Source organism: Pogona vitticeps, chromosome 3 (assembly GCF_051106095.1).
Source record: "Pogona vitticeps strain Pit_001003342236 chromosome 3, PviZW2.1, whole genome shotgun sequence".
Taxonomy (NCBI): Eukaryota; Metazoa; Chordata; class Lepidosauria; order Squamata; family Agamidae; genus Pogona; species Pogona vitticeps.
This window is the reverse complement of record NC_135785.1, coordinates 97,728,318-97,752,847: the sequence shown is the minus strand read 5'-3', so window position 1 is coordinate 97,752,847 and position 24,530 is coordinate 97,728,318. Positions and strand designations below refer to the sequence as shown.

Here is a 24,530-nt window from a genome sequence, read left to right as displayed (position 1 = left end):
GAACAAGAACAAGGAACAGTTTGAAATAAATCAAACAGCTGGAAAAATAAACCACTACATGTACAACACCTTGGAAATATTGATGGAAAGCATGATCATAATTCAACATGGGCATGGCTAAAAGTGGGGGCCCTTAAGAAAAAAACCTGAAGGTTTGATTTTTGCTGCACAACAACAAGCATTTCAAGCCAATGTGATGAAAGCTAAGATTCAAGGAATTAGTGCTAGCAGCAAATGTCAACTCTGCCAAGAAAAATATGAAACTGTGTCACACCTCATCTGTTAATGTCCAAAGATTGCACAAACAGATTACAAAATTAGAAATGATAGAATGGCAAAATTAGTTCACTGGTCATTATGCAAAAAATATAACTTGCCAGCCTCCCAAAACCCCTGGGAACATCAGATAGAGAAGGTGTCAGAAAATGAGCAAGTCAAGATCTTGTGAGACTTCCAGATCCAAACAGATAGAAACCTTGAACATAACACACCAGACATAGTAGTAGGGTAATAGAATGAAGAGATGTCCGGATAATTGACATTGCAGTTCCAGAGGATGCCAGAGCTGGGATGCCAGGATGACATTGCAGTTCCAGAGGATGCCAGAGCTGAAAATAAAGAATTGGAAAAACTAACAAAGTTAAATCAAAACATCTCGCCTCTGGAAGAAGCACACTTAAGTGGTGCCCATGTCATTTGGGCGTTGGGAACAATATCAAGAAATTTCACACAGCAGTTGCAGATCTCAGAAATCACACCATCAGAGGTGCAAAACCCGGCAATATTAGGAACAGCATATATACTGCCCTGATATTTAACAGATACTTAGTTTTTGTGTTAAAACTTGTATCTGTTATATCAGTATACCAGTCAATGTTTCATCATCATCATCATAATGGCAAATCAGGATGAGCGCAAATCAGAAAAGAGAGAAGGGAATCTCCTTGTGAAAGTGGGAAGTGACAGAAGAAAATCTACACATTTGGGGCCAATTCTTAATTCTCTAAATGGTGGTTTGGATAACAGGACTGGAGTGTTTCAAAGAGGCAGGTACTGTATCTTTGTTGCATTTCCTAGACTTATAAAATACAGATCAGTGTGGTTTCTAGAAGCTGATCTCTATATCTATACTTCCAAATGCTTGGAATGCAACTCAGTGCAATTTGGTATTCTCTACTATATTTATTAGCAAATGGGGTTTGTGTGCATTTCCCAGGTTTGTGTGTGAAGAATTCCAATGCAGATACAAGACTGAGATTTGCACAAGAACTTTAGCAGTTTTTAAACTTTCAAACTTGCTTTGTTTCTGCTCTTTTGTTAAATTACAGTTGTACTTATGTTTAATTTCATCCCCCCATGTGTGTGTTTCCTAAATTACATGTTCAGTAAGCCTGAAAAAGACCTGGATGATGGTAAATGAAAGGTGCTGCAGGTTTCTCAAAATTAGAAAGGGTGTGATGGCAAAAAGTTTGGGAACTGCTCTAGTAGCAACCAGGTGACTCTAACTCCATAGTAAATAATTTGCAGTTTTAGGGACTCAACAAATAAAATTTCTTCTTTTCAGTGACATCAGGATTTCTGTGGCATTCAGTATGCATATTTAATTAGTAATTATTATTAATGCACCCAGTATGTACATTTAACATTAATAATATTCAAATAATAACTACCACCATATTAAAATAGTTATGTTATTATTTGTAGTTATGTGCTGTCGAGTTTGATTTATAACAATCCTAATAAGGTTTTCCAGGTATGTGAGATATTTAAGAAGTGTTTTACCAGTGTGCCCCCCCCCCCATGAGTTTTCACATCCAACTGAGGATTCAAATCCAGGTCCAACACTCCATCTGCTACAGTCACATACTGAATATTATATGCTACTATAACCTATGGCATTTCCAGTGTACAAAGCCTTTCAAATCTTCTGTTTTGGGCTCATATTAACAAGGGCATCCTGCTTTTTCAATCTCATCACACTAGCAATCAAAGTGGTAGCAGTGTGTTTTAAAATTTTCAGTTTATGAAGTGTTTCTGAATTTCTACTCACCCAGAACACAAAGTTCTGAAGGTCACCTCATGAACGTCATTCAATGCAAGGCTACAAATATGACAGCTCTATAAGCCTAATATTTTGGGTTTCTGTTTTTAATGCTGAGGGTTGACCCTGGAGTATATGAAGGCAGAAGAGGCAAAAGGGCCTAAGCCCTAGGGTATTCAATTATTTCCCACTGCCTTTGTATCAAGACTGATCCAAGAGGTTTCACCATCTGAAGCCGAGCAAGAAATGGTGCCCCCTCCTCCATTCAAAGTGAAGAGCACCCAAATCCTGCCATCTTATTTTGTGGCACATGAGGTAGAAACTCCCACAACTCCCTCTCCTTAAACCTAGTGATAAAATCACAACAATACCTGATTCCCAGTGTAGTGTAATGTAGAGTGAGGGACTACAGCTCTGGAGATCAGAGTTCGAATCCCCGCTTGGCCACAGAAACCCACGGGGGGGGGGGAGTAAAACTGGTAAAACCACTCCTTTGAATGTCTCACTTACCTTGAAAGCCGGCTTTCGCCGAAAGTCAGCACAGAAAACACACACACACACACACACACACACACACACACACAGAGAGAGAGAGAGAGAGAGAGAGAGAGAGAGAGAGAGAGAGAGAGAGAGAGCTATGTCCTTCCTACTCTTTCCCCGTGCTCAAAATCTGCTGCTCAAGACCTCCACCTCATCCTGGCTAACGGCAGGGCCGGCCCCATTTGCTACAAAAATAATCAAGACAATCCTCTTGTCACGAGGCTGAAGTTAGCTTCTTATTCGGCCAGCTTCTTATTCACTTCTTATTCGAGATCCAGCTTCTTATTCACTTCTTATTCGTGTCCCAGCTTCTTATTCAGAACATGTTGTATTTAAACCATTAAACCAAGTTGGATCACTCAAATATCAGGGTATTAATAATAAATCATAACTCTAACACAAATTACAATAGTATTTTGCCTGGCCCAACGCCGTTTTGGGCACGGAATAGGCTGGCGAAGTGGGCACCGCTGCATATTTTGCCATTTTGAATAAGAAGCTGGGGTTCTGCAAGGGTTAATGAGCCTTGGGCAATAACTTTCACACCAGAAACCGACGGGGGGGGGTCACTTACACATGACCCACTTGTATTTTGCCTTGCCCAACGCCGTTTTGGGCACGGAATAGGCTGGCGAAGTGGGCACCGCTGCATATTTTACCATTTTGAATAAGAAGCTGGAGTTCTGTATCTGAGCCACCCCGCATATATGAGACACAACCTATCCAAGCAGTGGGGCGGCGGATTTCAGAACAGAAGGCTGGAGATCTCCCTCCACAACTCAGCACCCTCCCCTGTGTCGTGCTGCCGCTTTTCCCTCTCGGCCCACGCGTTTGCTTTCGCTCGCCCTTCCTCCCCGGAGAGGACGTCGGGGGCCCTCCCCGCCTTCGCCTGAAGTGGCTTTGCGAGCTAACCCTCCTCCGCGGTGCCCCATCGCCAGGCCGCCACAGCATCTTTCTCCCTCCCCTCCCCCCCCCCGCGCTCCCCGCGCGCACTCTTCAGCCCGCCTTCCCGGTGGGTGTGAATGCGTGGGCGAAGGGGGCGTGAGCGCGCGTGGTTGTGTGTGACTGCGGCCGGGCTCAGCGTGATTTACGGCTCTGCTGAAAACCGGTTCCCCCCGCAGCAGCAGCAGCAGCAGCAGCACTGCTCCCACTCTCCGCCGCCGCCGCCGCCACCGCTGGCAGCCGCCGCCACAGCAACAAGTCAGGTGAGGCGCTGCCAGCCCGGAGCGCGGGGAGGCGAGCGGAGGGCGCGCTGGGCGGAAAGCGGAGCGACCGAGGGAGACCTGGAAGGAGCCCGAGGTGGGTGGCTGAAGATGCCGATGCCTGTCAGGAGTGGGGCCAGAGAGGACCCGGTTGGGGGGGGGGGGACGGGGGACGGACGGCGGGGTGAAGACAGAGTAGCAGCCCCGGCCGGGCGCCCTTGTAGGAGCCCGGAGGCAAGGCGGGCTGCAGATCCCCAATCCAGGCAAAAATCAGTGCCGGGTTTGGAGGCATCTTTGGCCGCCCGGCATCTGCGGGGTGGACGAAATGTCTCCATCCTTCACAGGCGGGAGCCCAGCACCCCACCCTGCCTATATGTCAGCAGGCAGCCTGCTGTTCTCTAGCCACCCACCCACCCACCTTCCGGCCTCCAATCCCTTTTGATCTTTAATGGGGGGGGGGGAGAGAGAAACACAGCCACCCGACTTTGCACATCTTTTTCTCCCCTCCGCAGATCTCCGGCATTGATCTTCTTTTCACCTTGCTGGCTGTATGCTCTCTGCACCCTCCGGGGAGAGAACTGATTTGTCATAGACGAGGGAGATGCGGGAGGGGGGCGGGCGGGAAGGAAGGGGAAGAGCCGGTTTCCCTGCCCAACTTAATAGCCACCCTCGCTGCTGCTGACCCGGATATGTCAGGGACGCGCCGCTATGGAAGGGCGGCTCAGCAAGGAAAATTACCGCGCCAGGGCAATTTGAGTAAAGAGCTTCTGGCTTATTTTTGGCTAGAGCTTCCCAAAATTATCTTGCATTCTTCATTGGTGTATGGAAGTGTCATACACTATTATCGCTTATCATCATCATTATGATTAATGGATTCTTGGAGGTTCAATGAAGAAGAAGCAGGAAAGGACTTGTGTTAATATTTTTCATAAGGTGACATTGCAGGGTCAAAATTTGAATTCATTTCCAGGAGTCATCTGAGACTTTGATTTGCATGTTCCCCCGTGATTTGTATCAGCAAGCCGTATGAGTGAATAAAGGCCCAGTCTGAAGCACTTTAAAGACCGGTTGAGTTCGGTGGAAAGGACACTGCCCCATCAAAAGCCCTTAACTTTGGCTCAGTCATGCCCAGATCATCCTCAAAACATGCTAGCAGCAAATCTGTGAGTGCACATGGCCATGGAGTCTGCCTGTCTAGCATGAAATTCTTATTTTTAATGTACTATTATATACCCCCCTCCTTCCATAGTCCAGGGTGATGAATACGGGGACAACTATCAGGTCCTAAAAATAAAAATGAGACCTACATAACCACTGCACATTTATTACTTCTACATCCAGCTGTTCCTGATCAGCTTTTAGGACACTACCAACAATTGTCCTGGGTGAAACCTGCTGAACAGTAATATGAACATTGCATGATTTGTCCTCATACTAAATTTATCTAGGCCCATTAGCATGCTTCTGGAGAGAATCTTCAAAGATAGGAAGTTACTGGGAGGCTAAGACAGATCTTCATGGGCATCAAGAAACATAAATACTACTTTTAATTAATTTAACTACCAACATTTGTAACAGAAAGGGGTACATGTGTATACATTTCAGCTGATTTATTTCAATGTAAGTTTTTATAACAAGCTATTTCTTCAAAGACATGGAGTACAGTATTGACACCACAGGTTTATATACAGTACATACCAAGAGAGGGACCAAGAGAAAGTGGATGCAAACAGTGACTTAAATAGCACTTGTAATGAATTTTCTAAGTGTTGATTACAGAACAGAACAACAACAGAAAGAGTAACTGGGTAACGCAAAACATCTGTCTGCTAATCCACAATAGTTATGCTTTAATCTTTTATGTACCTAAAAAAAGGAGTTTTGATCTAGGGGAAAAACAATTTTGCTGAGATCACAGTTTTTGCCAACAGTGTATTTAGCTCTAATGAACAAAAGCTGTGATGGCCATTTTGGCACAAAATACATTCGAAATTCCATATTGAGATGATACCTTCCTAGCTCAACCAAAAAGGCAAAATAATTTTTAAAAGTGTGCAGAGGCATACAACAGCGTGCAGTCATTTGGGACCATTTGTTTCCAAATGCTTATGTGTTTCTGTGTTCCTCTGAACATTTTAGCTCTAACAAGTCCTTTGGCTCTGCCAACACAGGCTCAGTCCAGAGAACATGGTACTCACTCCACATGTTAGTTCATTACATTTTTTCAGGTCTATGTTATATTTTACTTCTTCAACCACTTAAAAAAATCTCTCTGTAAACATTTGATGTTATTTCTGAGTACATTAGTATTCATTGTTACTGAGTCAGACTATTATAGCCCAATCTGATGCATATTTATTTTGTCCCAGTGACAATTACATTTACAGATAGCAAGGACAAATAGTGGTCCTCCAGATATGTCTGGAATCTAATTCTCATCTTGTTCATCATCAGCTGAGCTGCAGGGAGTTGCAGTTCAACAACATGTTCAAAACCACATCTTTAAAGGAAATCTAAACACAAGTATCCATAGGAATATAGTTAAATTTACTAGCATGGTGCTATCTGCTTTAGCATCAGTTTTTTATGTCATCTAGTTCTCCTGTCCGAAAACTTAATTACTGATCATATACAAAGTTGTGTATTTAATTTTTGGATTACAAGCATTTTCCTGGCAGGAAAATTCTAGGAGTTGTGATCCTAAAAAGTAACTTTTTCAAACTCCGGATATACAAGAGGTTGAATCCTGTACCTACTGCTTTTAAAGCATGTACTGTGATTCAAATGAATTCAAGCTTGTTGCTGTTTTTCTCCACAAATTGCACTCCTTTTTCTTTTCCAAGATTGTCATCTTGGTTTCCAAGTCTCACAAGAGCACAAAATTTATCGTGGGATTAACTATGAAGAGAGACATAAATACAAGTTTCATTTATATTCACAGTAGGGTGGAGTTGATTTACATAAAATCGGTTTAAATCACAATTTATTTAAATCAGTTTGATTTAGAAGAATCATTGATTTTTATCCATGCTGATTCACTGCTGATTTCTAGTTGTAAAATCCCTAAATTTTATAATTGCAGAATCTGAGAACCATTTAGCACAAACTTCGGTTTGGCTAAGAACAGCTTTTGCCAAAGTCCTCCTCAGGTCTGTTAGATTATAGCTCCCACCATTAGCCATATAGGGGACAATAGGAACTGTTTTCTGTGTGAAGTGCTTTGGCCAGCTAAAAAAAGAGGTTCTGTATAAATGTTTCTTGCATTTTTAACCCAGGGTACTGGTTTGAAGAAAGCTGGCCATTTGGCCTTAATGAAATCTAACAATCTGGCTTTTCTTTCTCCCTTTTTTTTTTTTCTATTCAGGATTTTGGAAAGTAATGCAACAGAACGCTTTTGAAGAAAGCAGATACCCATGGCAGGAGTCATTTGAAAATGTCAGTGTCTGCATGCCCTTCCGTTGCCCACGATGCGGAGACCACACCCGATTCCGGACCTTGTCGTCTTTGAGAGCCCATCTGGAATTCAGCCACAGTTACGAAGACAGAAGCCTTCTGACAAAATGCAACCTTTTCTCTTCCCTCAAAGACGCAGACTTGATTTCCTCCTCAGAGCCTCTGATGCTGGGGGACAGCCCCAATGTCCTGAAACCAAAGACATCCTACCTAAACTTCTGTGATGCGGCGAGAGAGAATGCGAAGAATAGGAAGCCCTTGGAGGTGGAAGCTGAACGGCCCGCATCTTACGGGTCAACTTACACCTCTGGAGAGTCCACCGATGAACCCATTTCGAAACCAGGGTTGGCAGCCACAGACTCCAAAGCCTCCTTCGAGGCCCACGTGAGAGAGAAGTTTAACAGGATGGTGGAAGCAGTAGACAAAACAATAGAAAAGAGGATCGACAAGTTGACCAAAGAGCTGGCCCAAAAGACTGCCGAGCTCTTGGAGGTTCGTGCAGCTTTCGTGCAGCTTTCACAGAAGAAGCAGGAAGTGCAGAGGCGGGAGAGGGCTCTTAACAGGCAGGTGGACGTTGCTGTTGAGATGATTGCGGTGCTGAAGCAGCGGCTTACGGAGTCTGAGGAGGAGCTCCACAGGAAGGAAGAGTAAGTGGAAGGATGGGAGGCAAGGCCATGGTAGCCTTCCTCTATTAAGCAACAGTGTCTAGCATGGTAGGACAGAAACATCAAGTCTCATGGTATATATCAGCCTTCCCCATCCTGGTGCCTTGTATATGTGTTGCTAATTTTTAATAAATGGGACTATAGCTCCCATCCTCCCCACCCAACATGATTACCCACCCTTGTGACTCACAGTGCAGCATACTTGAAAGGCACTTGGTGGGGGAAACCCTGGTCATTCCAGCAGCGTATTGTTTTCTGTGTTCAGCTCATCAGAGTGGATATAGGGCAGCATTTGCATGCAAGCATGTGGCTTGCCTCAGAGTGACTCCTATTTTGGGACCTGCAGCACACTTTCCGACACAGGACTAGCATTCTCTGGTTTAATAACACCATCTCATATTAATAGAGAGAGCCAGAGAGATGCTGAGATACAGTCACTACTTTTTGTATCATCACACAGATTCCAAACAGGACTTGGTTTCCTGAAAAGCCTTGGCTTTCCATTCACAGGAAATAATGTTTCTAGTTCTCAAGAGTACACAGAGAAAAAAATAATAATGTGTATATCAACACCTACTGAAAATTCCCAAACCTTCATGTTTCTCCCCAGTATCTTCTGTCCTGTATTGCCTTTTCACTATTGCCTTTCCCCCTTCTCCCCTTTCTATAGTCCATATCTTGCATTCATAGTGCCTTTTAGAAACATATTGAAAACTGCAACATATTTCAGGAGGGCTCAAATCACACAGCTGAACTAGGGGTGGGGACTCGACCATCATATAAAGACAGGGAGGTCATTGGGCCTTCCCACGTATCTTGGTGGGTCACACCCCAACCCCTGCTAATGTTTTCCCTTGTTACACAAAGAATGGCAAAAAGTGTCAATAGAGGCCTCAGAGGGAATTGTAAAATGACAGGGTGCACACTGCGGGAGCCCTTCCCCATATCCAAGGAATGTTTCATGAAATAGGAGGGAACAAGGCCATGTCTATGAGGATGGTGCTCCATGAATGAATCAGAGCCTATCAGGGCTGTGGATCATAGCCAGTTTTTTATTCACAGGACTTGGCTAAGCAGCAATGGGGATTTTTTCATTATGGTGAGGGCTGTATTCCTTCAAAAGTAATCTCTTTGGGGCCACATGGCTACAGTACGTAGCCAGAACCACCTCTACCTCTCAAGATTTTTGCAGTCCCATAACTGTTTCTCTTTGAATCTTTCTCTGTGAGAATATTGAGAGAGAAAGATAGAAACCATGTGGGGGTGGTGGTTATTTTATGAAAGTGGGGGAGAGAGGGGGTGGTGATGAGAGAGAAAGTGTTGATGATTTTAACCAAATTGTTGAAAACTTTTTTCAAAAATTGAATTGAGTTAAACTCCCACCCTGGCTCCACAACCAGAAACTTGACTGACTGAACTATCCAGCCTGCTTATATTGGCTAAAATTCTGTTTCACCGATCTGCATTCAAGTAACAACAGCAGCAAGTCACAGCTGATTGAAAGCAAATTCTTGCTGATTGAGGGTGATTTTGGAATACACGCAACTCACACCCAATATGATAAAACCACATGAACCCTGAAATCCTTAAAGGAAGCCTTTAATCAATACAAATTTGCCACTTCCAATGACATTATCACCATTGTTCACATGGAATTGTACAACAGGATTTCAGCCGTTGTATTCATATTTTTAAAAAATTATAGATTGTATTGGTATCCCAATTTTATGGAGTTCCATAGGTTTCTGCATAGATTATTTAGGTTAATCTTTCTGTCTCCCCTAATACCCAATCTAGCAAATATGTATGGTGAAAAAAAATGACAGTTCTCAAACTGGGGTTGTGTCTCCAGAAGTACGTGCTTTATTAGCAGCAATACGTGGTGATGAGAAATAACATACCTGATCAGCCTCATTTTCCAACTCTGACAGAAATTATTCCTGCAGCTTTTCTACCCTCCCTCTTTCAACATAACACAATATTAGTAGTCCATGGAAGACGAATTGAAATCTCCGGGACTGTTTTTGATAGTTTTTTTGAGTTGTGCTTATTCCTTTAGTCACCAAAATTTAGTATAGCAGCATTAGCTGTCGTCCCACTGCAACGGTGCACAAAAAAAGTAAAGCCCTTCTTTCTTGCTGAAAAGATACACTTATAGACACTGGACATATAAGTTAATAGGAGATTGTTGGAGATATAATCTATTTGAGCAAGGAGATTACAAAACAAAATACTAAAGGTTATAGGAAGCAACAGTGCTCTTTTGGGGAGAAAGAAAATCACAGAATTAAATCAGGTATTGCTAAGTAGTGTTTTAAAATATATTAAACTATGATTTAAATCAATTTCATTCCAATCAAATACTTCCAGATAAAAATTATAAAATTTAAAAAGCCAAATTAAAAACATGTGTTCTGATCCCTGCTAAACACACAGAATAAGGACTAGAAACACCTCCAGGAAAGGGATGTACCGTATTTTTCCATGTATAAGACTATACTTTTGTCTAAAACCTTTAGACTAAAAATTGAGGGTCATCTTATACATGGAAGGAAGCTGAGGAGAGAACAAAAACAAGTGGAGGGGAAAGCAGGAATCAAAGTGATCCTGCAGCGCTTTGATCCCTTTCCCCCTACATTTGATAAACCCCACTTAGATTTCTTAATTTTGGATTAGATAATTGGGGGGCGTCTTATACACAGAAAAATATGGTAAATCCTGACCTGTTTCAACCCTGCATGGCAAATACATGTGTAAGAAAGCACATGTCAGAAAATGTGCATCATTGGAAAATGCAATAAGAGTAACCATCTTGAATGAAGCATCGAAGGGAGTGGATTCAAGTGGTTCGGTTCTGTTATTTTTCAATTACTGTGACAAGAGGTTGAGAATGTTTTCCTGGCAAGAAAATAGAAATTTATGAGAGTCCCCCCCCCCACTCCCTGCCATTCCAGCTCCAAGGAACGTGTGTTCCAAAGTTTGGGACTGGCATGGGGACAGAACACTTCGTTGTGAATCCTCTGCAAGTTGCCAAGGTGCCATCAAAAAGTATCTTCTGGTGGTGTTAATAAAATGGAGAGGTTTATCTTGAGACAGGCAGTCTCTGAGATAGCTGGGCCCTTGATCTTTGGGAGCTTAATTGAGGTAGCCCAGAAAACTGCCATTTCTGCCTAGGTGCACAGATCCTTTTACCATAGTGAAGAAGAAGGCATGAATCAGAATGTACAAATTCAGTTCCTGGCATAGGCCAGAATCCTGTTGGTGTCTGCAGATTGTGTCACAGCTAATTGTAACTAATTATCAAGATGCCTGGATGCAGCTTGATTGTCTTATTAGGCATATGTACCCAAGACATATCCAGGCACCTTATCAATCAGCTGTGGTTAGCTGAGGCAAGTTATACAAACCTTACACAAACACTAATAAGATTCTGGCTATTGTCTGAAAGATTCATATTTGTTAGCTGCACGTTTTTAACAAACCTTTTAATAAGGGCAAGGCTTCTGTGCTCTAAAAGCTTAGGGTCTAAACTCCATCTTGCTGGGTTTGGCTTCTGGACTGGAGGTAACAATGCAAAGGCTTTGTTTCCAAGCCTCCTCTCCACCAGTTCAGCAGTGAGTTGCAAATGAAATGTTACGCTAGGAAAGAATCATAACTTGTTTTCCTACTGGCATCCATAATGGATTCCAAAATCATCTTGGCAGTTCCAGCTCATCTAAAAATACTTTCATGTTGTATTCATTAAAAATGTAGTAATTGCTGATACATTATTTATATGTGAACTACTTAAAGCTGCAATCCTCCGATTGCCCATTCCCTGACACTCTTGTTGACACAAGATAAAGGAATCTGGAGCAAATGGCTTAAAGACTGTGGCCCTGTACTAGTTAATATTCTCAGACCATGCACAGGCAGTTCACAGTACCTCGAGGTGTTTTAGGTAGATGAATGATGTTATTGAAAAAAAATTGACAAGCATGCTAGATCTGAAGGTCAGGGCAATAATCTAAACAGCCTTAACTGGAGATGCTCCCACTGAATTTAGTGAGACTTACTTTCAAGTGAACAGGGCCAAGGATTGGCTATAAGTGTTCCAGCAATGAGAGTAAGCCATGTATCATCAGAGGGAAAATTGTGGCTCTCTAGATACTGTTCGACGGCAGTATCCAGTTTTCTTGACCCTTAGCTGTGCTGCTCAGAGTTAAGGGAAGTTGCAGTGCGACAATACCTGGAGACAGGGCTTTCTTTTCACAGTCTCTGGGACAAGTCACACCCACTCCAAACCGACAAATAATCTTACACCACGTGTCTGCTTCTACAAAGTGCAAATACCAGACACAGTACTTACAGTATACACAAGAAGCAGGAGAGTGGTAGGAAGAAGTAACAACAGAATTTCTTCAAAGTTTGTGTATCTATCACAAGGCTTACTAGTTCCCCTGCCTTCCCAAAGGAATATTGTATACATTTGTATGTTTAAAAAACTGTGGCTGAAAGGGCTGAAAGCAGAAAATAATTTCTTTTCCAGGGACAAAAAATATATGTCCCCTTTTGGGTGTCAAGGAGCAAATCTCACCCATGCCAGATGCTGAGAGATATTTACAACACCACTACAATATTTTGAAATAGTGAAAGAATCTCTTTGGTAGACTCTTGTGTAAGGGCTTGTGTGTACGTGCAGATACATGCATTGAGGTTTGGTGCTAAAGAGAGTTCCAGGTATTTGAGCTCCATTTGGGGAGCAACTGGATACCGTTTTAGCTGCCATGATATAAATCAGTATTCAAGTAGCATCATCTGAAAGAGGATAAATAAATTGATGCAGATTCAGGGGGAAAATTTGGCAATGCCATATGTGAGGCTGCAATCCTCTTTATACTTTACCTGGGAGGGAGGCCCATTAAACTGGCTGGGACCAACTTCTGCATAGGAATATACAGAATTGCACAGTTAGGACAGTAGTTTTTGTTGCACCTTATTTTATTAATTTCTTCCTTCCCCAGGATTAATTTTCCCCTCTCCCCGGATTGCATCCATGTAGACTGCAATTCTACACAAAAATATTCATTAGTATGACTTCTACCACACTCTGGCCAACCTAATTTTTATCATTTCCAATTTCTCATCCTGTTTCAAATGTGCCTCTGTTGATGACCATTATGATGACATTTATTTGGAATTGAACAAAAAGCAGCATTTGTAATTGTTGTTTTTTAAAGAAAGGGGGTGGTAAGATATAATTTGTTATGGTTGCTTTTCTAGGACTTATTATTTGTGAGTAATGAGCAACATAACTTGATTTTGACACATTATTTTCAGTGCCATTTATTCATCATCAAAAATGGCCTCAGACCTACAAAAAACAAAACACGCAGCGAGAAAACTCTCTCTCTCTCATACACACACACACACAAAATCCTCCAAAAGCAACATTTCTGAAATTACAAGTTTATGCTGCTCATGCAAAAATTCAAACGTCAATGTTAAAACATTGTTAAGGTGGCCACTTTTCATCTCCAGACTCTCTGTAAAAGGAACTGTTTTTAATACTGACCTGCACAAGAATAAGAAGTCAATGTGTTTCTTTTTTGAAGGAACGTTGCGGACATCTAAAGCCAAGCAAATTGTGTACTGCGAACATTATTGATTCCCTTTGGCTTTTGGTTACCTTCCTTGTTCTTGCCAAGCACTGCGCTGGGGTTTAGAGGTTGCATTCTGGAAAAGAAATCCATTGAGAATTCAATAGCAAGTCCTTGTTGGCCAATTATGATGTCCCAGAATGCATTACAGACCCAGGCTGGAGCCAAGTTCTTGTGCTGTTTGTGGTTTAAGGAGAGGAGAGGGAAAAGGGAGATGTAATCCCTCTTTTTCCTGACATCTTAAAGAGTGCAGTACTGTATAGGTGAGACAGAAATGTAGGAAAAAAGCCAACATGTGGTAGATATTGAGAGCAAGTGAAACAGTGTATATGTACCAGCAGTGTAAGAACGTGGCTTATAAATTGTTGATAAAATGTGACTTATAAATTGTTGATAAAATATGCATCTGTACTTTGAGAAGCACTTTGCTCAAAATGAAAGAGAAGAAGAGGTAGGAGTGAGGGGAGAGCAAGGGTCACGCGTGGAGGTTGGTTCCTGCATTCATACATGGCTTGGTTGCCTTTGAGCCAGTGGTACATTTCTTAGGTATAGGTTTGCCTAGTGAAGCTTGTAAGATATCCATGTTAAACCATGCACGTTAGTACCATATTTGTGTGTCTTGCTGCTATAAACAAAAAACGGCCGGTTAAACTTCATTTTTCTATATGGTATTGGAAAGATTAATATTGTGTGATGAAAATAGGTTTACAGCTCTTTAAGCATGCAGTAGATTATCATGCAAAAGCAAGCAAGTACAGTATATGCCCTCATGATATCTGGATTCCCATCGGGCATATGGCATCATCCTCAAAAAAGCATAATCAAGAAGACCTGGGCTATGTAACCCACTTTCCCTCCCCACTGGGATTTTATAGTCATTCTGGGACCTGCAAGAACTTGGCAGAAATTAAAGGAAAACAACTCTCCCTCTTTAACAAGGGTGGAGGAGTTATAGGACAAAGTGAACAAACTTTTTCTCTGATCAGGTCAGCATAATCAGGATGTTATCTTGATATCTTTCCATCATCATAGCTTGTCTCCATAAGCTACTATTCATGAAATACTGTAGTTCATAGACATGTTCTTCCAACAGCAGATTTTGCATTTATGGCAATATCTATAGTGGGCAATCCTTTCTAATGCTTAGGCTACAGAGGTTTCTGACCAAGTTATTTGCGTGAAAACTGCCCATTTTTCTTGTGGGAAATGTTCAGGTTTATTCTCACAATGAAGTAAAATCTATTTAAATTAATAGTGTTACAGCAGAAGGCAGCTGGGCTGTACAAACTAAAGTAGGATTTTTAAATTCTTTCTAAATGTGATGCCAATCTCATATTTTATTTATTTGTTTAATCAGTCCGTCAATTAACCTATACACTGCCCATCTAGCAAACTGCTACTTTGGCCAGTGTACAACATAAATTTTAAAAAAAGTATATAAAACATAAATGATATAAAATTATTAATGACAACTACATTTACCTAACAAGTATCACTGAACTTAGTGTGGTTTACTTCCGAGTAGACAGAAGTAGGATTAATTGCACTCTGAATAAAACCACCCATACATATTACTCAGTTTTTTTGGGGGGAAAGCCCTAACTGATCAACAGTTTGTCAAGTTGTTCTTCCAAAAGGGTAAAACAGCCATCTCGCCACTGAGCAACTTATTTTCCCTTCTGCAGGACAATTTCCTTCATGAGTGCCTTATGAAGGGAAGATGAATCAGTTCTGCTTGCCTTTTTGGTTATATATATACTTTTTGGTTATATATATGAGTATACAGCTATACTCATGTGTGAGATGGAGTACTAACCTTGCCAGGACCATATATATATATATGGTCCTGGCAAGGTTAGTACTCCATCTCACACATGAGTATACCTGTAGTGGAGGCAAAAATATTTGCAGTTTTAAAGCTAGCACATCATCCATACCACAAGGAAACACCATTGTTCTTTACAATGACAATTACAACTAAAGTGGTTCTTTCTTTCTTTCTTTCTTTCTTTCTTTCTTTCTTTCTTTCTTTCTTTCTTTCTTTCTTTCTTTCTTTCTTTCTTGTCATGGCAGAGAAGTATTTACATTTAATCACTTCCTGGAGGAGGCTGCTGAGAAAGAGGTTCGGGGTAAGGCAAGACTCCAGCACTTCATTGAGAATCTGCTGCAGCGGGTTGATCTGGCAGAAAAGCAGTTGGAATATTATCAGAATCAGCAAACCATGGACAACTACAGTGATGTCCATGAGCACATGGTAAGGAGGAAATGACCATTTTACTACTTTGTCCCTCCACTGTAGCAGGAAAGCATAAGCAGTATTTTGACATGATCGTATGTAATCAGAATGAATACAATTTGCTCTGCATACTGCATTTTAATTTTAATATTTTGGTAACATGTTATATTTTATTTAGCCATTCCCAAATGATGTTCTCCACATGTGTGTTGGACTGGAGTTGGCATCATTCTTATCCAGCACGGACGTATTGGCGAGGAATATGAACACCATAGTACAGCACATCTGGAGGATGCTGGCAAAGTTTGCTCTAAACCTCAGAGCCACATAATCAGTAGTTGCTATGAATAGTTGCTGATACATTTCATAATAAGAGGATTGCTGAGGGTCAGACAATTTGTTACCAAAGACCCATAATTACAAGCTGAAATCTTAGCATTTCAGAGATCAGGTAGACATTTGCAGTTGAGTAATGTACTTGGAAATGAAGTTACTCTAAAGGAAACCACCTAATGATTTTTCACAAAGTGGAGCAGGCCAATTTGTAAACTATAGAAGGTGTGGGAAGTTTCTGATGTGACAAACATTCTCAGCCTCTAAGAAATTTCTCCTCTAATCATGGAACTGTCAGGCATAGTTTGGCCCTCATGTTGTGAAGGTGTATCCAGCGTAATCCTCTCTGTGTGGTTTATGGGAGGTGGTGAAGCCTGTTGTATATCAGCCAGTGCTCTCCTGTTTTGGTCTCTATGGGCTTTTAACTGTCCTTCAAACAGAGGACTCCCCTTGGTTGAGTACCATATACAGCTATCTTATGCTAACAGTCCTTCAGATAACTTTATCCCAAACACAAGGTTAAACACAAGCATTCTAGGATGTGCCTAGAAGTGTGCTATGAGTTATGTGCCATCAGGTCAGAACCAACTTGTAGTAGCCCTAATGGGGCTTTCAAAGCAAGTGAGATATTTAAGAAGTGATTTTACCATTCTGATCACTCCTCCAGTGGCTAGGCAGGGATTTGCACTGGTCCCTCACTAGTTCCATTACACTGCATTCTGTATAGAAACACAATAACATTAATAAAAATTGTGTGTTGTCAAGTTGATTCTGACTTATGGCGACCCTTTTCAGGGTTTTCTATGGAGAGAGTACTCAAAAGTGGCTTACCACTCCCTTCTTCTGGGGGCACTCTGGGACTCTACAGCTTGCCCATGGCTACACACTCTGGATCTTCTCCCAGAATCACAGTGGGAAAGTGAAGTCCCAACCTCTGGCTCCACAGCCACAAACATAAATCTCTGAACTATCCAGCCATACTGGTTAATTATTTTATTGTTTCACTGATTAAGTGCTGTTTTTCTAAGTAAAATTAAATCTTTATTATTCATTGGGGGGGGGAATCTAAATCCATGCTTGTTCAGGCAGGAGCTGTATTAGGACTTCTTATATGTTTCTCTTGGTACCATTCTGCGGAGAAAGATAGCTGAAAAAGATTAGAAAGTGAATACATACGTTTGGCCCTGCCTGGCCATGGAAATTCTGACCAGATAGGTGGGGTACAAATAGAATGAATGAATGAATGAATGAATGAATGAATGAATGAATAAATAAATAAATAAATAAATAAATAAATAAATAAATAAATAAATTCATTAGGGGGCTGGGGCTGGGATTGGTAAAATCACCCCTTAATAGCAGGTAATATAGCAGCTGTTAGGGGCCCTGCCCCATTTTTCCTCTGGCCATTTCTGACTCCATCCCTCACTTATGGTAAGTCTCGTGCACTCTTGGGTGTGTGGCCCACCAGATGGGGGGTAGTGTAGACAAATAAACTGAGGGAAAGGTAGATGGGAGGAACTATTGCTTTTGGCCAAATTATTCATCACAAATAACATATCAATAGAAGTGGAAATTAGTGTTCAAGAGATATAACGCAACAGAACTTTGTCTGTGAAAAATTGGACTTGGATACAAAACTCATCACCCTGATGCCCAATAACCAAACAAAGCAAGCTAATTTACACGTTACAATAGATGTGAAAAGCTTTTACAATAACAATCAAATGCTTTCAGCGCTCAAGGAATTCCCATTTCTAATGATACGTCCTGAGTCTTCAGTCTGTCAAATAATTTAAAGATAATGGTTGTTGTGGGTTTTTCGGGCTCTTTGGCCATGTTCAACCATTAGATCCCGGCTGTGAAAGCCTTCGCATATATAATTTAAAGATAGGTTGCAGCCTGCCAATCCTAGACTGAGCTACCGATGCCTGAGTATGCATACGTTCACTTTTGCTGTGCCAAAAGAACATGAGAAAGGTTGTGCTGGATCAGACTAAAGTTTTATCAAACCCAGCTTACCACTGTAAGCAGTCAGCTGGTGATGGGAAGCCCAAAAACAGAACATGAGGGCAGTAGCTGCCTTCTGATTTTGTACTCCTATAACTGGTGTTTGGGGTTACCGTGCATGTATTTTACTAGCCCTCTTTTAAAGTCATCTAAACTCCCATCATGGTTCCTGATTAAAAGGTTTTGCAGATTTAAGTAATATTTATATGCAAACAAAATCTATTTAATTGGAGGTAACAGCAGGATTGAAAATGAACATGTGCACCTGTAGGCAATGCTACCTTTTAAAAAAAATCATATAGTCTTATAGTCTCAGCAAGAGAAGAATGATTACTAGTTCACAGCTTGATTTCATCTGAAGCATGTGATACCCATATTAAAAGTAAGGTAGCAATAAACAAGGATAAGTAAAGAAATGTGATAATTGAGGATGCATCAATGTTCCACTTGGTATAACAGTGCTCCAAATGAGCCATGACTCATAATTCGTCCAGGAGATGTAAAATAGCAAATGAAAAACATAGTGGTGGTAAATGCCCTGGAGACTTTTATTTAAAATAAGAATATGGTGATATATTTTATTGGATCAGCTGAACAACACTTCTAAAATATATGACAGAGAATTCAGATACATGACCTTGTGACAATCCATGGGATTCTGTTAAATAGGGACCATGGGATTATAAACACTTGTAAAGTCCTTTTGCTCAGCATGTTATTTATTGCAGCACTTAACCACTGCAACCAGGTAGGAAAGAAGAGAATTTTCTTAGAAACAAAGACTTTTTGAGTTAATACGTACAGTATTTGCCTCCTTGTGAATTTTAAGCTCAACCAAAAACTGAGTTTCTAGCCCTTATGGCTAGAAAGATGGGTTTGAAAATGTGTTGATGTTGCCTGGTGAAATTTTAGCACTCTGGTACTGTTCACTGATGCTATTCCTGAACAGTAAAACTAGAATTAAATGATGCAGAATGGTAAACCTTGCAGAATAAATCATATAGTTTTAAAAGTAAAAATGCCAGTTTGTGGTGTGCGATCTCAGACATGCTTTCCCGGGAACAAACGTCATTTCATTTATGAGCCAAGGTACATAGAGTTGGAATATTATATAGGCTGCAGAATGTGAATTCATTAATTTCTTTAGCAAAAGTGTACTGTCATGCATTAATGGATTCTGTTGGAAATGGCAGGTGGTAAACATCTAACAAATCCAGGAAGTGCTGCCTTCATGGAAATTTCTGGGAGTATCTGAATACCCTGATGGTTATTTTGCTTTAAAGAAATAAAATGCATTTGTCAAAGTACATTTATAGCCCCACCTGGGTGTAGTTTTATGATAAGTAAAAATAACCTTTATTCATATGCATGAAATGAGGGTAGGTCAGCATTCACAGACAGGATCTTCGAAGTCTGGATTGTCTTTGTTGCAGGAGTGCACTTTGGTTTTGTATCTAGGTAGTTATCGAAATAGGAGGCAATCTTTCAGTCACTAACAGTAATTTAGGCTGCCATCCTGTGCCCCAGAAATATGCCTGATTAAGCCCACTGAGATTCACTTTTGAGTAGACATGGCTGAGATGGTTGCATAAGAAAATTAATAAATTAAAGATGACCTGTTTTGCATTTCTTTGTGTCAATATGACTAATATACTTCTGTTATTGTTTTTTAGTTTACAGATATGTCATCCAGTAAGAAGCCTAGATGCCTGTATGTATGTCATTTCATATCCTTTATAAACAACAATGTTGCTGATCAGAGTTTAGAAGTAACTAGTAGCAATTAGCTAGCTGCTTGGAATTAATTCTTTTTCCCAATAATGGTGGAGTAAATACATTACATTACAGCTGTACCTTAACAAGAAAAAACTCCTTTTACAGTGTTTTGTAACATTTTATTTGCTTTTAGATGTATAAAATGAGTGAATTGGAAGTATTTTTATGACCACATAATGCAAAGACTGATTTAAATGGATCCAGCCCTTTTAGCTCCCAAAGCATGTGTTTTGGGTTTTTTTGTTTTTGCCACAAAGGGCTTCTACTTTTTCAAGCCAGAATGATTTGAACAGGCTTTTCCCTGTGTAGTTAGTTGTGGTGTGTTCTTGCAAAGACAGGGACTAGTTTGTAGGTAGTGTTTCAGTGACGGGGGCAGTTTGGGCGTGATGTTTGGGACTGGAGGTGCATGCCCCTGCATTCTTTCCTCTCCTCCAGTTGTCCTCCGAATTTTTTAATTTGTTTTTTAATTTCCCACATACATAAGATTAATGCTAGATCACCCTATCACTTTATTGTTGGGTCATCGTTATTATTATTTCATGTATTTACACCCTTGTCAGTTCTCAATCAGATTGGCAGAGGCAAGAATGATCAGCAGAGGTGGGACCAGAGGAAGGAAGGAAAGAAGGGAGGGCTGTGGGCTGGAAGGTGAATTGCATTGTATCTGGTATGAAAGGTGAACTCCCAAATCAATTGATGGCTCCTATGTGAGCACAGACTGCAATTTCAGACATAATACAGGCTGTGAATCAAATTTCAGCAAAGTATAGTCACACCCTTGGTGAAGGAAGAATAGTATGTAGTCCAAGTGCTAGTTTGGCTATGCTTTATGCTTCTGCCTTGTTTGGATGTTTGTTGGCATGATGACAAACTGGATTCAAGAGAGACTGCATTTTGTGTTGCAGGCCAGTGGCTTCAGTGTTGTATGTTGGCCAGTATGATGTTTCACAGCTCTGCCAGTGCACCAGAAGTGACATCAATGCGAGCAGTGGGTGGCCACTATTTATAGAGCCCCTGCTTCAATTCAGGGTTGTGCACTACTTCAACTCAATGTGCATAACCCAAAATCAAAGCAAGAATTCTTCCATTAATGGGAATCTGCCACTCCTGGTGACAACATTCCTTCATACTATTCAAGCTACAGAACAGAATACCGGCTGTTGTTTTTGAACAGTAATTGAAAAATAATGGTTTAAGTTGCTTTTGGGGAAATAGAAAAGTAAAGGCATTTTAAATTGAACTTTTGTATTTTCATTGCTGATGTTATCTTTTAATTTTTTTTACTGTTTCTATCTACTGATTTTAATATTATATTTGTTTAATTATTTATTTATATTGGAACAATTTATTGTTTTAGCTTTTATAAGCCACCTTTTTAGGAAGTAGGTGGCAGGTACTTTAAACAAAACAAAATAAATAAGGATTACTTCTACCTATGTAACTATAATGGCAATTAATTGCTTTAATTTTGCTCTTCAACTAAGTTACTTTTAAAGTAACTTTCCAAACATTGTCAAGTAATATTACTGGCAATGTGCTGCTCAAAGTATACATCAGTTAAGCTAGATTTACCAGGTTCTCCTTAAGTTTGATCTTGCTTTTCTCTTCCTTCTTAGCAGCAGCCGAGGAGCTCAGCATGCTTTCTACAACACCCCTGATGTGAAACCTCACTCTTTCCAGAAAGGACGGATGCACCTAAAGAAAGCCAAGGAGGACAAAATCTGTGCGCATCCCATAAAATTGTTTTATGAACCTGTTGACTGCTCAAGGGACATTTGGAGACCTCAGAAGAAAGGGGACGCGATGAATGCTGCCCGAAAGGTTAACGCAAAATCCAAAATCAGTAAAAAAAGCAAACAGCACTATTAAGAGACCATGTACATTATAAAGATATATAGAAAGAAACGTATATATGTATCTAATCTAACTACAGTATTTACAGACATATAGTTTATGCTTTGGTAGCACTAAGCTACCACCTGTAGAGGACAAGAGCACAAGGCTGTGCATGCCTACTTGAAAGTCCGCACCATTGAAATCAGCAGGATGTATTTCTCTTAAATAGATGCACCTAGTGTTGCAACCACGGTTTAATCACTATATATTTCCGAATTCACTTGGGCAATGACTTGATATATTTAATAGATAATATTCCTGCATAAATTATTAACTGCTTCTTTTCCAGCACTTTGGTTGTTTATGTGAGATGGCACTTTATTTTCTTTCTTTCTTTCTTTCTTTCTTTCTTTCTTTCTTTCTTTCTTTCTTTCTTTCTTTCTTTCTTTCTTTCTTTCTTTCTTTCTTTCTTTCTTTCTTTCTTTCTTTCTTTCTTTCTTTCTTTCTTTTGCAAGAGCTTACTCAGCCTTTCAGTCTGTTGTGTATCTGTTTGGAGCATCATCACCCTGGATACTAGTTTTGGCAGGTGACACTTTGTTGTAAGTCTGTTTGCTGCTTAAAGTCAGAGGAATCCCTTCTACCTGGCAACTTGATAAATTCACTCTCTTTCATTTATGGTGGAATTAATAAATCAGGAATAAGCTGAGAGGTTTGTGATTCCACAGTTTCTGGATTTCCAGGTCTCAGATGCCTTACCCAGGAGGGTCAAATAAAAGGAAAAATGGGAGATGTACACAGTGCAAACCATCTACAGATTTGTTTCCCTGCCACTGAGATAAACCTACTCTGAACAGAGTGTGTTCTTTTATTCACAAGGCACAAAGAGCATGATGGTGTGTCTGCAGGACCCCGCAACGGTGAGCAATCTAAGTAACCCCCTCCCCACCTCTTGCCCCCTAAGATAGGTGTGTGGGGGACTTGTCTGACAGCAGCTGGAAGCTGTGTTCCCTGGGTGACCAAACAAGCAGTGGCTTGTGTTAGAGCGGTTCCTGCATTTGCCTGCTGGGAGAAAACGGTGCTGATCTGTGCAGACAGCAGGAGATTATCAGTGGGAGGAAGGCTTGGGACTCAGCCTCAGTTCCCTTCCTGTGGTTATTGCAGTCTGCTTCTTCCAGTGATGCAGATAGCACTGCAGGAGAGCACCGTTGGGACTTAGTTCTGCGCCATGAAGCAGGGTCAGCCTAAACCAGTCCCTGCCTAAGTTATACCAGAAAATGCGCCCCTCCCCAAATTGTCTAGGTTGCATAGTACCCAGAGCCAGCTATGTTTTGGGGGTACATGAGATACAAAATCCTACAAGGATCTTTCTCTGTCCCAAGCAGTAAAATATTAAATCAATAGCTGTTCTCTGTCCCTGCATAACAACCCAAATCTGCTGCCTTAATTGACTGCATCATTTTGCTTAGTGGTCTAGCTGGCCCTGCTTTGAAGGCCAGTGCAAATGCAGCTCTTTATGTATCTCATATTTGTATATTGCCTTTCCTCCAAGGAGTTTATGTAGAAGCTTGTTTGTTTTCTCCTCCTAAGGTGAGCAGAGGCAGAATGATTAGGCCAGTGATAGCTAGGGACCTTCGCAACTCAATGAAGACCTCAAACGGAAGTTTCCCGGCCCCAAAGCCATGCGCCTTGCCAACAACATCCACATTGAATTTATATATTATATTAATGATCTTCAATCATTAAACAATTTCAGATTGTTCGTGAATTGGAAATCAAACAAGAAACATACTTTGAAAACAAAAGGAAGGAATTTTTTTTAAAGTTAATACTCAAGCAACTTGCAGAACTTTGGGGTGGGGGAAATTTATGGACACCTCCTTTTTGCAGCCCTAGCTCATTGCAGACAGTACATTAAAGAAAAAAACTACAGATTGTAAACTCATCTTGGCACCCCCTGGTTCAGTTCCAGTTCATCCCTGGAACTGGCCTTGAATGCTATGCCATGGTTTGTTTTCCCATACAGTTCATGACCGTACCTGTCACATATAGAATGAGGTTTGTTCCCCGCAGAGGATTAAAGGTTATGTATGCTAGAGAAAGCAAGGATATGTCCTAGTTCCCACTGTGCTGCGGTAGCACCACTTCCAAATACAGGTGAAGAACTCACACAGTGGAACACTCCCCACAAATTGTTAAAGGAAAAAAAGAACTGCTCCACATGTAACACTGTCATGTTAGAAGCATATAGGATATGGTAAGGCAGTACAGAAAAGCACTGAAATAATATGTTTAAGAGATTGAAACAATTCCCCTGTGAGAAGGGAATTTTTGGGGGGCTCAAAATAAAAAAGTGGGTAAAGGAAGCAAGGCAGGGTGGCATCATATCAAGAATGATGTGGAAAAGGTGGGTGGGGGAAAATTCTCTCAAACTGTTGGCATCATCTGCTGAAGATGAATGGTGGGCAGTTCAGGAGACAGAAAAGGATGTATTGATGGCACACCAACGCAGCTTTTGAAGGAGGCGAAACAAATTCAGGGATGTTGGTAAATCTTTGGATCAGAGTCCCAAGTCTTTGGTAACAAGAGTTGAGTCAAGTCTTTGTTCCCAAGTCCCAGGCCTCGAGTTTGAGTCCCAAGTCTTGGATGAAGGCTGGGAGAGGACATGTGCATGAGCATGTTCAGAAGCAGCAGTTCTGGCTTCCCTTCCCGGAGCAGGCCTTTGCCTCTGCGCATGCTCAGAAGCAGTGGGCCTGGCCTCTGCCCCCCTACTGCCTACATGCTCCTGCCATTGCCCCCCTG

General features: G+C 41.0%; 1 protein-coding gene across 4 annotated transcripts; it reads left to right on the top strand.

Moving 5' to 3' along the window:
* The first annotated feature begins 3,587 nt into the window (after positions 1–3,587).
* On the top strand, positions 3,588–23,940 carry ZNF365 (zinc finger protein 365). 4 transcript variants are annotated; one of them, XM_078390907.1, is made up of 5 exons: positions 3,588–3,880; positions 7,148–7,883; positions 15,614–15,794; positions 19,793–19,834; positions 21,512–22,437. In XM_078390907.1, the coding sequence occupies exons 1-5, from the start codon at positions 3,604–3,606 to the stop codon at positions 21,551–21,553; spliced, it is 1,278 nt and encodes a 425-aa protein (XP_078247033.1). In that variant the 5' UTR covers positions 3,588–3,603; the 3' UTR covers positions 21,554–22,437. The 4 variants fall into 4 exon arrangements, with proteins under 4 accessions (XP_078247033.1, XP_020648857.3, XP_020648855.3 ...); XM_020793198.3 differs by having other exon boundaries at positions 3,596–3,880; positions 19,793–19,830; positions 21,515–23,940; XM_020793196.3 differs by having other exon boundaries at positions 3,600–3,880; positions 19,793–19,830; positions 21,512–23,940.
* Positions 23,941–24,530: the final 590 nt, after the last annotated feature.